The sequence below is a fragment of the Syzygium oleosum genome, unplaced genomic scaffold, assembly GCF_021117445.2.
Source record: "Syzygium oleosum isolate NSW1041296 unplaced genomic scaffold, Sole_v2.1 Sole_v2.01, whole genome shotgun sequence".
In the NCBI taxonomy this organism is placed as follows: Eukaryota; Viridiplantae; Streptophyta; class Magnoliopsida; order Myrtales; family Myrtaceae; genus Syzygium; species Syzygium oleosum.
In genome coordinates this window covers 7,877,307-7,892,091 of record NW_026607485.1, presented here as the reverse complement: position 1 = coordinate 7,892,091, position 14,785 = coordinate 7,877,307, and the positions used below count along the sequence as shown (strand labels likewise).

General features: G+C 38.1%; 3 protein-coding genes across 3 annotated transcripts; all 3 read left to right on the top strand.

Moving 5' to 3' along the window:
* The first annotated feature begins 7,977 nt into the window (after window positions 1–7,977).
* Window positions 7,978–8,601, top strand: LOC130138841 (disease resistance protein L6-like). The gene has a single exon (XM_056314140.1). The coding sequence runs from the start codon at window positions 7,978–7,980 to the stop codon at window positions 8,599–8,601; it is 624 nt and encodes a 207-aa protein (XP_056170115.1).
* A 246-nt stretch (window positions 8,602–8,847) lies between these two features.
* LOC130138833 (disease resistance protein RPV1-like) lies at window positions 8,848–12,978 on the top strand (the record flags this gene model as incomplete). Its single annotated transcript, XM_056314080.1, has 3 exons — window positions 8,848–9,777; window positions 10,874–11,203; window positions 11,290–12,978. Coding segments are annotated over exons 1-3 (2,556 nt in total), but the record flags the coding sequence as incomplete, so codon positions are not given.
* Window positions 12,979–13,000: 22 nt separating this feature from the next.
* LOC130140095 (disease resistance protein RPV1-like) lies at window positions 13,001–14,272 on the top strand. Its single transcript, XM_056318568.1, has one exon. It carries the CDS (start codon window positions 13,199–13,201, stop codon window positions 13,619–13,621), a length of 423 nt encoding a protein of 140 aa, XP_056174543.1. The 5' UTR covers window positions 13,001–13,198; the 3' UTR covers window positions 13,622–14,272.
* Window positions 14,273–14,785: the final 513 nt, after the last annotated feature.

Below are 14,785 nucleotides of genomic sequence, written 5' to 3'. Positions count from 1 at the left end.
CATTTTTGTTCCCAAGCTATTTCTGGGAACAAAAGAACAGAAATTTTTACTATTTGGCACGTTACCAAACGGGCCTGATTTTGTGCTTCGAAGCAAAAAGGTGATCAGTGTAAATTCACTTGCCCCTCTGCAAAGGTCATCGGTGGTGGGCCAGCACGTGCTTCCTGCTTCTTACTCAAACATTAGGACACAAAAGCACGGTCTCCGAACATTAATATGCAAGTCCGTGGGAAAGGAATAAAAAAGTAGAAATAAGACAAGGGTCGGCTCTGAAAAGTTACTGTATGATTGATGTCCTCGATGCCTTGACTTTTGAACGTTGTTATGTCCGTAGGATTTTTTTTTTCTTTCCCTTTGGAGCAATATAAATAGGATTCGTGGAATAAGTCCACATGACCGTCCATTTTATTCATTTACTAGCATAACCAAGACATAATTATGTTAATAAGAAAGAAAATTTTTATTGACGGGCACTTCGACGATACTTATATAACACTAATTAAAGAAATTTTATAAATTTCGATACAATTTTGATCAACGCTTTTAGTAGCTTGACCAAAAAAATTTCTTAAATAGATGAGAAGGTGTTATTTGAAAATTTTTCAATTAGGAAAGGAACTAAAATGGTTGAGGATAAAACAAAAATTTGCTCAAATTCGGAGTTCAGAAAAATTGATGACATTATATAATGGGATCCTATATTTTTATGTTACTATTTCATCAATTATTTCATAAACAAATGGTTGTCATTTATTTCATCAATTATTGCAAGGATAATTGTTCAAAGTATCCTAAATCTATTGTACGACGACCAATTCAGTCATAAACTTTTTAATTTGGCCAATTTAGTCCTAAATATTTTGACTATGTGCTAATGTAGTCATTCCGACCAATTTTGATCAAAAATCGCTCACATGGTACGGTCGGCGTTGACGTTGACATTTTTTGCTACTTTTTATAAATTTTTTTATTTTTTATTTTTTTGTTTTCCTTGCTTTTATCGATTGACCCTCGTTGGCCACAAATGAAGGCCCACGAAAGGAAAATAAAGAAAATAAAAAATTCTAAAAAAATTCTAAAATTCTAAAAAAATTCTAAAAATTGTCAACGTCAGTACTAACCGTGCCACAGTGGACGACCGATACCCATGTTAGCAATTTTCAGTCAAATTGGTCGGAAAAAACTACATTAGCAAATCGTCAAACGTTTAGGACTAAATATGCCAAATTGAATGGTCTTGGACTATATTGGCCGCCGTACAATAGGTTTAAAACTTCTTGAACAATTTTCTCATAATTTGCAAGTAGAAATTTGTTTAGTTTGTTCTTCAATACAGATAAAATCAAGGTAAAATTGTATTTGGTCTCTACAATTTGAGGGAGATCAATTTTTATATTTATACTTTTTATGGTCATAAAAGTATTCCTTCTACTACCTTCGACGATTATTTGTCCTTTCATCGAATTTCGGGAAAATTTGAAATAAAGGTTTCAAATGTCCTCATTTTCTCAAATAAGGATCTAAAGTGGACTTTGTATCAAATAAGGGCATGAAGTGGCATGTCGGTCTTAAATAAAAGCCTGAAGTGACCATGACAGTTTCAAATAAGGTATGACCTCGCCGGTCGCTGGCTAACGAAATATTTCGGCTAGTCAAGGGCATTTTCGTCCGAAGACAATTTTAATTTTAAATTATTTTTTCTTTTTTTCCTTTCTTTTCTTTTTTCCCTTTTTCTAGTTTTCTCTTTGTTCTTTGCTGGTGGCTAGTCGCCTAAGAAGGGCTGGGCGAGGGTCGCCCTCACCTGATCTGGCGAGGGACGGCCTCATCGGCATCTGGCAAGGCAACCCTCCCCTAGATTTGGCGAGGGCCGGCGAGGGCGGCCTCACCCAACGCCCTTCCCCGGGCTTCGCCGATGGTCAATGGCTGACCACCGGTGAAGAACAAAACGAGAAACCAGAAAAAAAAAAAAGAAAGAAAGAAAAAAGGAAAAAAATTCAAAAAAGTGAAAAGACAAAAATGTCCTTACCATCTAGAAAGTCAAGCCCTTATTTGAAATAGATATAACTACTTCAGGCCCTTATTTGAAACAAAATCTACTTTAGACCCTTATTTGAGAAAATGATGGTACTTCATATCTTTATTTGACGCAGTTCACTTCAGACCCTTATTTGAAATTTTCCCTCGAATTTCAGTTTAAAATAATAGAAAATGCCGCATGTCACGTCTACGTATACAAGCCTCTAAAGCGAATCATGCTTTTTGATCACATTCTTTTAACAACAATCAATTTTAATGCTTTCTACTTTGTTTTAGTGACAAAAATGGCCCATAAATCATTTTTTGACAAAAACTTAATCACTTTTGTTGTATTTCCATTGAAAATTCTATGAAAATATTAAATCAGGACCAACTATTAATGGGTGATTCTTACCTTTAGAAGCGTGCTTACTCAGATTGACAGTACCCTCACACATTATGCGACAATTGCGTCCTCATTCTTGAGTTCAAATCCATATACACATGTCTAGGACTATTCGCAGGAAAAAAATAGATAACTTTTAAGTTTTCTAACAACTTTAACTCTCTATTTAATACGCAAAATTTCTAAAAAAATTATAGGAATTCTTTTGATTCTAGGAATACTAATGAATCCGCATTACATTGATTGTAAGAACTTTTTCATGTAGCGAGGAGACTATTAGTATCAGAGTGTCAATATCAACTCTCAAACATTAAGTGCCTTGTGAAAATGTTCCTCCAATTATCAATGTTAATTATAAAGACATACATATATGTCCAAATTTATAAATGTCGTGTATTAAACTAGTAACCAACATCATTTAAATTTTATGTAGAATGGAAATGTAAAAGTACGTACTTAAAATCTCATCGAAAATGGGACATCTTCTTATAAGCTGTTGTAGCTTTTGAGATACTGCAAGGTGCTTGTCAAATACCTTATAAAAATTGCAACACTTTTTTTCATAGCTAAAACTGCAAAGGAGAAGATGTACCATACAGAAAATAAATTTGGATACTCCAAAAAGTAAACCTATATTTGGAAGTGTGGATAAAAGTCTAGATATAATTAAAATTTATCCTATTTCATGTTTGGTTCATGCCCAATATAGGATAAAGTCGGATATAAAAGGGATATAACCCGAATAAAAAAATCTCATGGGGGAGGTGAGATAAATGTGGATAGGATTTCTCATATCCATGGTATAAAAGCTATATTTCTTGGATAACAAACTTATTAAATTAATAATTAGATATGAAAAATAAATGAATTCTAATACAAAACAAGAAAATTCAAAGTAATAGAAAAACAACAATTTTCATTTTTATTAGTTCCTATTTTTATTTATTTTCTCAAATTTCTTTCTATTCTATAATATATATATATACACACACACACACACACACACACACACACACACACACACACATCTAGTATCTATAGTTATTACATATTTTAGGTATATTAGTATAGTTTATTATTTTAAATTTTTATTAAGGAATGATGGAAGAGAATACAAAAGAAATAAAAAAAGGAAAAGAAATAGAAAAGAGATGGAAATATATTAAAAATAAGTAAATAAAAATGAAGTAACCCATAATTTAAATGAACAAATTCAAATTTGAAAAGGATCTTTCAAATTCTCGAAGAATGAGGGGCGACGAGATTTCTAAAAAAATCCCTACCCTCCATGTCTTTTTCTTTTCCGAATCTCTGATTCATGTTGAAATTTCACAACTTCTCCATAGTTTTTTAGTTCACGTCAAAACTCCTCCTCAGAGAGTCGAAGTCCATTATCCTCCGTAGCTTTGTTGTTCACCTTAAAGCTTCACGGAAGTGGTGAGAGAGTCAAAGCACCAACTTTTCAAGAATTACAAAGGTGAATAATAATGTTTTCTCTCTTCTTGGATTTGACATTTTCTCGGCGATTTACCTCGTCGATATTGCTATAGCCTGTTTACATTTCTTGTCATTGACTAACCTGTGGCTCTAGAATAATGTAACGAACTCTTTTACTATTTGAGATACATTTAATTAATGGAGGTTATCACCGTTTATGCATTTGTGGTTTACTCAACAATGAATAGTGAGAGATTCCTACCATCTCTATTTCCTGTGATTCACCAAACAATAGATTAGATATAGCAAAATACTTCATATATTATCTTATTTAGTTTTATCCTGACTAAAATTCCAAACACAGTCTAAAAGGACTTATTTCGCCAGAATTTGCGTCCGTGATGAAGTACCTTTCATTGAAAGTCATTCTTTGGCTTTCATTAAAGGAGAGAGGTTATGTGGCAATTCTGGACATGAAATATCACAGGTACACAAGAAACCGATAACTTCACTTCAAATGGAAATGAAAGTACACAAATTTTGCCAAAATTAAATCGACGACAAAGCTTGAAGACATAAAAATGCAACGCAGAATTTAATCAACAACCAAGCACCTAGAAACTACAGCAAGGATACACGCTAGAATTTATTCTACGACGAAGTATCTGGAATCCACATCCTTGGTTGTCGATACTATACTCTTCAAGTTATTGACATTTATCTTCAAGAGATTAAATATTCCCGAATATCACTACTGATCAAGTTGTCTTACTGTTCTTTTCATCAATGACTTTTACCTTTCATCAAAATCTACTCTCATCGACTAATTTTATCATTTGTCCATAATAACCAAAATTGGTTCTTTTTTGGTGTAAATGGGAGTAAAATGGTGATTTACATTTAGAGACTTGTATAAGCAAGAGCCACATGTTAGTAGCTGATGGTGGCTCAATAATTTCCAGCAAATTTGAGCATAAATTTGACTAAAGAGCCTAAATTATCGCGCAACGATAAGAATCATAACCAAAGAAAGGAAAAAGGTCAAAAAAGTGCTCTTCCAAAAATTTAGGGATCGTGAATGTGATTTCCCTAGTAATTAATTATGGATCTATCTATTACCGTTGATGTGTCCAAGGATAATATATAAGATCTCATAAGGGGTAGCCTCAATGATTGAGTGTTGTTTCGACCGCATAACTGGTGGAGTTATCTTTGTAGGAACAAAATCACACGCGACACGACATAACACTTTACACGTTATTTCTCAAAAAATAGAAAATTTCGACACGTTAGGACATGTTGTATATTAAATGTATATTTTTATATATACATGATAAATTATCATTTTTTTGATTATTTCAATCAAATTAATTTGATTCAAATTCACAAATAAATAAATAAAAAAAGAGAGCCTAAGAATGAAGTTACACTAAAAACATTAATCCACCATTTATTAATATCATTCATTGTTTTAATTTACAAATTCAACTACGTTCCATTCCAATAATCATCCCCATTGCACCAAATAGACCTAGCATATCAAACTTGCAGGCTATCTTAGAAATAACATAATTGGCAAGCAAGCATCGAGAAAGATAATTATCCTTATTGCAAATAATGAGATGAAAGCGGCAGAGAAGGGCAGAGAGGAGGAGCCCTTGCCCTAACCCCTATTGCAAACGTACAAAAAATACAACCCCTACAACTCAGAAAACATCATTCACGGAAACTCCCAAAAATCACATACCCAACCAAAGAAACAACACCAGAGTACTAAAAAGGGGCGAGGGCAGAACGGTGCACGAGGGCAGAACGGTGCACGAGGGCTACGGCGCGGGCGACAGGGGGATCGCGGAGGGGCCGTTGGTCCCCGGCAGAGCAATCTAACCGTTGCCGGCGCTGTTCCACATGGCTCTTGGTACACGGAGCTGTGACGCGAGCTAAGCGAAGAGGGAGAAGATCGAGAGGGAAGAATGGCTACTGTCGAGAGTATGTGTGGCCGCGTCGGATGGCAAGATTGTCGTAAGATGAGAAGAGTCGTGGAGTGAGGGAGGGCCGGAGGCAAGGCTGAGAAGACTAGGGTTTCTTTTTTCTTTCTCCCGTTTTTTTTTTCTTTTTATATATATATTTACATTTTGACCCCTAATTTTTTGAAAATTTATAAAATTGATCCGTGCGTGTCGGAATCGCGTGTCGGGATTCCGGACTCGTGTGTCGGCGACGTGTCCGGCGCGTTGACCGCGTGTCGGATTTTCGACACCTATTGACCTCGTGTCGGACACATGTCACGTGTCGGATACCGATACGTTGGCCTCCTGAACGTGTCTGTGCTACATAGGGAGTTATAATCCCCCGGGACAAATGCCCCGATCTTACTTGGCGGAGGGAGGGAGTGACCTCGCGCTACCTCGGGAGTTTCCCTCGATGGCGTAAATTCCTGGGAAAATTTCAAATAATGACATAAAATGATGCCGTTTTCTGAAAAAAGGTACGAAGTGAAAAGATTGGCCATCTCGATCTCAAATAAGGGCCCTTGACCAGAAAAAAAAAATCTCAAATAAGGGCCAAACTCACTAGATGACCAAATCTTATTCGCTATCAGGGGCATTTTCGCCAAAAGCTTTATTTCTTTCTTGTTTTTTCCTATCTTCCTCCTCATGCCGGGTCCTTCGCTCTGCATCAGCTCCCTCTGACTCCATTATTCACTCCGACAATAAAATCCTCCCCAACCGTGACTTCAGTATCGGCTTCCCAATATCGCCCCGAAAGGCCCGCGATGATGATGAAGTTGAGAATTGTTGTCAAAGGATAGGATCTTTGGTGTCATGGCTCCGGCGGTGACTGATGATCGTCACGTCGCTGATTCCTCTTCTACTACATAAGCTCAAAATTCAGTTCAACTCTCTCATCAAACTCCTCCGATTTCAGAGAGCTCGAAGGGCGCGATTCCAACATCCCCTCAAATTTAAGGAAATGTGGCATTAAAGGGATGAAATTGTTCTAAGTCTTCACGTAAATCGATAATTTAAGTCTCTAGCTTCTGAAAACCCAAGAAATCAAGAGGCTGTTCTTCACCCCTAAGTCACAGCTCAGGAAGCTGTTCGACCAACAGTTCCCAGGCGTCCTGAGGATTTCTTCGTTGGAGAAGGTCACCGGCGGCGCATAACTTCAATCCGGCTCCTCGTCGCCAAGATTGATGAGAGCTTGCGCGAGAACGCGAAGCTCACGAGCTCGCTGGTGGGGAGGTTGATGATGCTGTGCAAAAGGGAGGTGATGCAGAGCGAAGCACCAGATGCGAGGAAGATGAAAGAAAAAAGAAGAAAGAAAGAAAGAAAAACAAATGGAAAATGAGAGAAGAGAAAAAAAGAAAATGATAAGGAAAGAATATAAAAGGCTTTTGACGAAAATGCCCCTGATTGTGAATAAGATTTGGTCATATAGTGAGTTTGGACCCTTATTTGAGATTGAGTTAGATACTTATTTGAGACAGTGTCCACTTCAGACTTTGAGAAAATAACCTCACTTCAGAATCTTATCTGAAAATTTTCCTAAATTCCTCGTGATTGTATCTCTATATATATAAGGAAATTCTTGCTATTGTCCTTTCTATTTCAAAATTCCAAGGAGATTTTTTAAATCAAAAATTTTTGCTAAGAATTGATTGCAAATCTGCAAAAAACGTTTTGCAGAAAGATGTTCAAAATATTGCTTCTAAACAAATTTTTGCTAGATGGCAAGCAATTTTATCTGTTTTTGATTTTAGTATAGAATTCTTCGAATTCTCTTCCAGATTTTCTCACAAGGGAATTTTTACAGGGAAAATGCCTCTCAAACCTCCCAACAAACCCACAAGGAGAGACAAAGGCAAAGAAATTACCGAGACCTCCTCAGAACAAAAACGTGTATATATATATATATATACAAGGAAAAGGCATATATAACCTCCTCCGCTGGAGTTTCTAGCCAAAAAATAAAAAAAAAAATAAAAAGAGAAGTCCTCGGCTTCCTCAAGCAAAAGGGGATATATATTTTCCTGAATCATTTCGAGTTCCTTCACCCTTGAGAGTCAAAACTTCGAAGGAGAAATAAAAGTCAGAGTCTGTCAGCGCAAGGAAGAGATGCATCGTCTCGTTATTCGCAACTATATCGCAGCGCTTGTCGCTCCGATCCTTCTCTCTGTGCTCGCGTACAAGCTTCTCGATAAGAGGAGAGCAAGCGCACACAGAAAAGCGGAAGACCCGAACCCTGGGGCGCCTGCTCTGTTAATCCTGCCAATTCAAAGCCATTACGACGTGTTCTTGAGCTTTAGAGGCACCGATACTCGCCGAGCCTTCGCCGATCTCCTCTACTGCTGCCTCGTCGATGCCGGAGTCCATGTCTTCAGAGACGATGGTGAGCTCCGCCCAGGCGAGGACATCGGCCTGGAATTTGTGGAAGACATTAAGAACAGTAAGATTTTGATCCCAATTATCTCCGCGAATTACGCTGCCAGCAAATGGTGCCTTGACGTACTAGTTCAAATGATGGAGTGCAAGAGACGGTTGTTGCCCATATTCTACAAAGTGGAACGCGCGGCTGTGCAGCATCAAGTCGGTAGTTTTGGAGAGGCATTTCGTTATTATTGTAACTGGAGGCGTTTCGACCAAAGGGTTGTGGAGGAATGGAAGCAAGCGCTCGAAGAAGTCAGTCTCTTACAGGGATGGGAATCAGAGAAAGATGCTGATGGGTACTTCATTCTTTAACGCACACCTTGTTTATGCCCAAGTTCTATTGTGTGGTATCATTGGCTAATAGTTATATTATTAAACTCATTTTATTTGATAGGCATGAAGGAGAATTGGTAAAATTGGTCGTCCAAAAAGTTTTGAAAGAGTTGAAGACAGGGGCGATGCTGTTGTATACTATGGAGAATTTGGTCGGAATTGATAGTCGTGTGGAGAAGGTTATGGAATTGATAAATAAGAGTTCTAGTGAGACTCTGTGTGGGAATTCATGGAAGGGCTGGCATTGGTAAGACCACTCTTGCTAAAGTCATCTACAACAAGCTCTTAATTCTATTTGAGCATCATAGCTTCATTGCGGACGTTGGAGAATTATGTAACCAAAAAGGTATTGAGCACTTGCAAAGCAAGTTAATCTTTGATATACTGGGAAAAGATTATCAGTTGCATAATAAGGATGATGGAATTAACTTTATCTCATCCAAGTTTAAAGATAAGAAAGTCCTAATTCTTCTTGATCATTTGGATACAACTAATCAGTTAGAGGCTTTGGTTGGAAATCCTAACTGGTTCGCACCTGGAAGTAGGATCATTATCACCACCAGAGATAAGAGTGTTCTTGATAGGGGTGGAGTGGACACCACATACGAGCCTAAGGAAATGGATGAGAAGCAATCTCTGATCCTATTTTCTAGACATGCATTTCGAAGAGACTCTCCTCCAAGTGAATTTTCTACTCTCTCTCGTCTTGTGGTCTCTACAGTAGGAGGGATTCCCTTAGATCTGGGGGTTGTAGGTTCATTTTTGTGCGGAAAAACACAAGCAATATGGGCAGATACAATAGAGAAGATGCAAAATTCGGCTCATTGGGCAGTGCGAGACACGTTGTGGATGAATTATGAAGCATTGGAGGATGATACAAAACAAATATTTCTGGATATTGCTTGTCTTTTAATTGGGAATGATGCAAGAGTTGCATCCTACATGTGGGATGCCTGCGGCTTTTATCCAAGGGTAGGAATTGAAGTGCTGAGATCTTTGTCATTCATAAATATTGGCGATAATCATGAGCTCGGAATGCATAAGCAAGTGAGAGATCTTGGTAGGGAAATTGTGCGTAGAGAAAACTACAAACCTCACGAACGTAGTAGATTGTGGGATTACGAGGAAGCCATGGAAGTGTTAGAGGGAAATAAGGTAACGTCATATTTTTTTTCTTTTGCTTCTGAAGTCTATGTTCTCTTGTTTTAGATGATGTTAGTCCTCTAATTAATGTCAGTTGAGTTTCAGTGAACACGCTCTTCCATTTTATTATTTAATTGACGTGATCAGGAGCAAGGAGGTTGCTCTCTCTTAGTAAGTGTTGCGGTTTCTTGTCAAATTTCTGCCTTTGAAGTTTAGAAAGTCATTACCATTAACAGGGAACCCATTCATGAACATAATGTAGAAAACTGACCAGCGAATACTTAAATGTAGATTTTTCAGTGTCTATATTGAGAGAAGCAGAATACTGACCCAGGTAATTAAAAGGTATGCTTTATAATTAAGCCTAATGTAACTGAGGTGAGTCTTATCTCTCTTATGGTTGTCAGCTGACATCTATGATCTTGTCAACTAAATCCAAGATACCAACCAAAAAAAAACTAAATCCAAGATAATCATCCTCGTTAATTTTGAAATTTAGTTAATGCAACTGAAATGGAATATCAGTCATCCTCATTGATTTAGTAAGTTATACTTTGGTTGTTTTGTGGTATTCGTAATTCACCTGTTCCTGCTCCGTTAAATGTCTTCTTAAAGACTTTGACAGCAGTATTTAGGGAAGAGAAAAGGGTAAAACCCCTAAAAAACAAAGTCTCTTCCTTTATGTGATCGTATAGATGGGTGTGCTCTTCTTTGTGCAACTAGTTAGAGAGCACACATTTTGTTTGTACTAAAAGTAGTTACGAAAACAAGTAAATAAAAAATAACGTGTGAAGATTTTATTTATTTTAGAATGACAATTTCCCATAGTTGTGGATTGAAAATATTTTAAAAATTGATTGCAGGAAGTGTCAGTGAAATTGACGAAGCACCTTGTAATTATCTCGATAACTTCTATTAGTGTTTAATGTATTTCTTAATAACGAAACTAATAAATTGCATGAACTTTTATGGAAATTTTTAGTTATAAGTTTGGAACTGAAATTTATATCGAGCTTTCTATAGAAAAGTAGGCTTACGAGATCAAATTGATATAATTACATTGAGTTGGTTAGATGCAATATTTTTGAGCCTTGGTTTTTTCTCGTAGGGTACTAATATAATTCAAGCCATTTGTTTAGACAAAGGCAACTCAAAGAGAATTGCTGACGAAGGCAACTCAGATGATATAATTGGTCAAGGGAGCTGCGAATTTACGGGTGAACAATTTAGAAACTTACCGAGCTTGCGGTTACTTCACATGAGTGATGTGAATATTACTGGAGATTTTAATGAAATATTTTCCAAGTTAAGATGGCTCAAATGGGGGAAGTGTCCCCCAACTTTCGCAGCAAACAACTTACATGTAAGGGAATTAGTCATACTCGATTTGTCAGGAAGCTCGATTTCAGATGACTGGCAAGGATGGCGTTCAATGATGGTATGATAACAAACACTTTTTTTGTTCATTTCTCTTGAGTAGAGAACAACTCCCAGCTGAACCATACGATATATTTTATCTTACAGATGGCAGAAAAGCTGAAGGTTCTCAACCTTAAAGGTTGTTGTTCTTTAAAAAGTACTTTCTACCTCTCCGCTTTTAAAAGTTTGGAGATTTTGATCCTCAGAGATTGTGACAAATTAGAGCAAATTGATCCTTGTATTGGAGACGTGGAGACTCTCGTTTCCCTGGACTTGAGTGGATGTACGTGTCTTGTGAAGCTGCCGCCTCAAATGGGTAAACTAGAACATTTGAAGGAACTTCTTCTAGATCAAACTATGATAAAAGAAATTCCTTCCTCCATCGGTTATCTACAAAAGCTAGAGACGCTTAGTGTGAAGGATTGTAAATTATTGCTCGAACTTCCGGACTCGATAGACCATTTGGAGAATTTGCGGTGCTTTTTATTGGGACGCTGCCACCAACTGAGAAAGATCCCCAATTCAATTGGGAAGTTGGCATTTCTAACTCAATTGGATTTGTCGTGGACGATGATCAAGGAATTACCTGAATCGATAGCGGATTTGCAAAATTTGGATGTTCTGGATATTGGTCATAGTGATATAGAAAAGCTACCGGATGGTATTGGAAGGTTGAAGAAGCTAGGGATGCTTAGTGCCAAGGATTGCAAATTATTGCTCCATCTTCCAGACTCAATAGGCCGTTTGGTGAATTTGCGATGCTTATCATTGGAACGCTGCCACCGATTGAGAGAGATCCCCAGCTCAATTGGGGAGTTGAAATTGTTGAGTCAACTGAACTTGAGTGGCTGTTTGTGTCTTGAGGTGCTACCGTCTCAAATGGGTAAACTAACACAATTGAAGGAACTTCTTCTAGATCAAACTATGATACGAGAAATCCCTTCATCCATCGGTTGTCTAAAGAAGCTAGAGGTGCTTAGTGCCAAGGATTGCAAATTATTGCATCGACTCCCAGACTCGATACGCCATATGGTGAAATTGTCGACCCTTGTGCTATCAGGCTGTGTTGAGCTTGCGGCACTTCCAGACAGCGTTGGGTTCCTTGTGAATCTGCGGTGCTTATCATTGGGGCAATGCCACCGATTGAGAGAGATGCCCAACTCAATTGGCAAGCTCAAATTGTTGACTCAACTGGACTTGAGTGGATGTTTGTGTCTTGAGGAGCTGCCGCCTCGAATGGGTAAACTGGAACAATTGAAGGAACTTCTTCTAGATCAAACTATGATACGAGAAATTCCTTCCTCCATCGGTTCTCTAAAGAAGGAACTTCTCCTAGATCAAACTATGATACGAGAAATTCCTTCCTCCATCAGTCATTTAAAGAAGCTAGAGAGGCTTAGTGCCAAGGATTGCAAATTATTGCATCGACTTCCGAACTCAATAGGCCGTTTGGTGAATTTGTCAACCCTCATCTTATCAGGCTGTGTCGAGCTTGCGGTACTTCAAGACTGCATCGGGTTGCTTGTGAATTTGCGTTGCTTGTCATTGGGACGTTGCCACCGATTGAGAGAGATCCCCAACTCAATTAGGAAGTTGAAACTGTTGACTCAATTGGACTTGAGTGGATGCTCGGGTTTGGAGGAGCTGCCTCCTCAAATGGGCAAACTAGAACAATTGGAGGAACTTTTCCTAGATCAAACTATGATACGAGAAATGCCTTCCTCCACTTGTCATCTAAAGAAGCTAAAGACGCTTAGTGCCAAGGATTGTATATTATTGCGTCGACTTCCGAACTCAATAGGTCATTTTAGTGAATTTGTCGACCCTTGTCTTATCAGGCTGCATCGAGCTTGTGGCACTTCCAGACAACATCGGGTTCCTTGTGGAATTGCAGTGCTTGTCATTGGGACACTGCCACCAATTGAGAGAGATCCCCGACTCAATTGGGCAGTTGAAATTGTTGACTCAACTGGACTTGAGTGGATGCTCGGGTCTGGAGGAGCTGCCTCCTCAAATGGGTAAACTAGAACAATTGGAGGAACTTCTCCTAGATCAAACTATGATACGAGAAATTCCTTCCTCCATTGGTCACCTAAAGAAGCTAAAGACACTTAGTGCCAAGGATTGCATATTATTGCGTCGACTTCCGGACTCAATAGGCTGTTTGGTGAATTTGTCGACCCTTGTCTTATCAGGCTGCGTCGAGCTTGTGGCACTTCCAGATAGCATCGGGTTCCTTGTGGAATTGCAGTGCTTGTCATTGGGACACTGCCACCAATTGAGAGAGATCCCCGACTCAATTGGGCAGTTGAAATTGTTGACTCAACTGGATTTACCTGAATCGATAGAAAATTTGAAAAATTTGGAAGTTCTGGATATTGATCATAGTAACATAGAAAAGCTACCAGATGGTATTGGAAGGTTGAAAAAGCTCTGAGAGTTATATGCTTGATGGTGCTCAAAATTGGGACGGGACTGTCCAAGAATCTGTAATCTTTCTTCTTTAAATCTAGTGTATTGGTTTAATTTAATGCCCAACAACAATCTAGAATTCTTTTGGAAATTTTTTTCAAAATGAGTCGTTTGTGGTTCAGGTTTGCGTCTTCATGCTGAAGTAGAAGCTTTACTGTCATTTCTGGTCTCTATTCAAGCTCTCATGGTGATGATACTGTTGTCTGCGCAGCTTCCTTTAATAGCTCTCTGTCTGCTTCTGATGCTTGGAAGATTATTAGAAGCAGTGTTGAATCACTTGGTGATTCCTAATGTCTAGAAACAAAGTTTATATTGTATCAGCAAGTGCATTCATATGAATTCTCACTCGTTAAACTTCCTACTTCTGGTGACAAGTTTTAGAGCTGCGCTTCATTAGTAAAGCTAGTGGATGTTGTCCTGGTGATTCTCGGGTTAAGAAAGAACTAAAACGGTTCTTATTTTTGCAAAGTTGCTCTAAAAGTGGCACGGAGTGGATGTTTCTACTACATCTGGAAGTCTCAGAGTAAGGCTTTTCAATTATTCCAGTTGAAAATTGTGATGTAAGGATTATATAAGTTCGCTACTAAAACCAGATATGAAAATGTTTTGGGTATGAAGAATGACGCAGCTGGTTACAAGGAGATTGGATCTAGTCCTGAGAATGCTTGATTGATAAAATAGCTGACTTCTTGGTCCATGACCCCCTTCAGTCACTACGAATGCTGCCATCAATACAGTGGAATGCGACTTCTATGCATTTGAGATTGTTTACATATTAGGATATTAAGTTCAAAATGATGTTATTTGATAATTTCTAAGAACAAATGCTCAATAATTTGTAATTGCTCCTTGTCGTTGTAAATTTTGGTACTGTTTTCATGGTTTCATGTTGCTCAACTTCCCAATCCCTGGTCAGTCTAGCATGGTGCTCTTCCTGTATTAAGACTCTTTTCGGATGCCTTGATTCAAAGAATTGCCCCTTCTTGTCAGTGTTCTAACGGTGGCGTGTCTTGAAATCAGTTCACTCATGTGGCATCACGCATGAGCTAATGATGTGCATCATCACAGTTAAGATGGTAGCATCTGAACTGAATGAATGCCATGGAAGATAAAAATTATCAACAGAGAA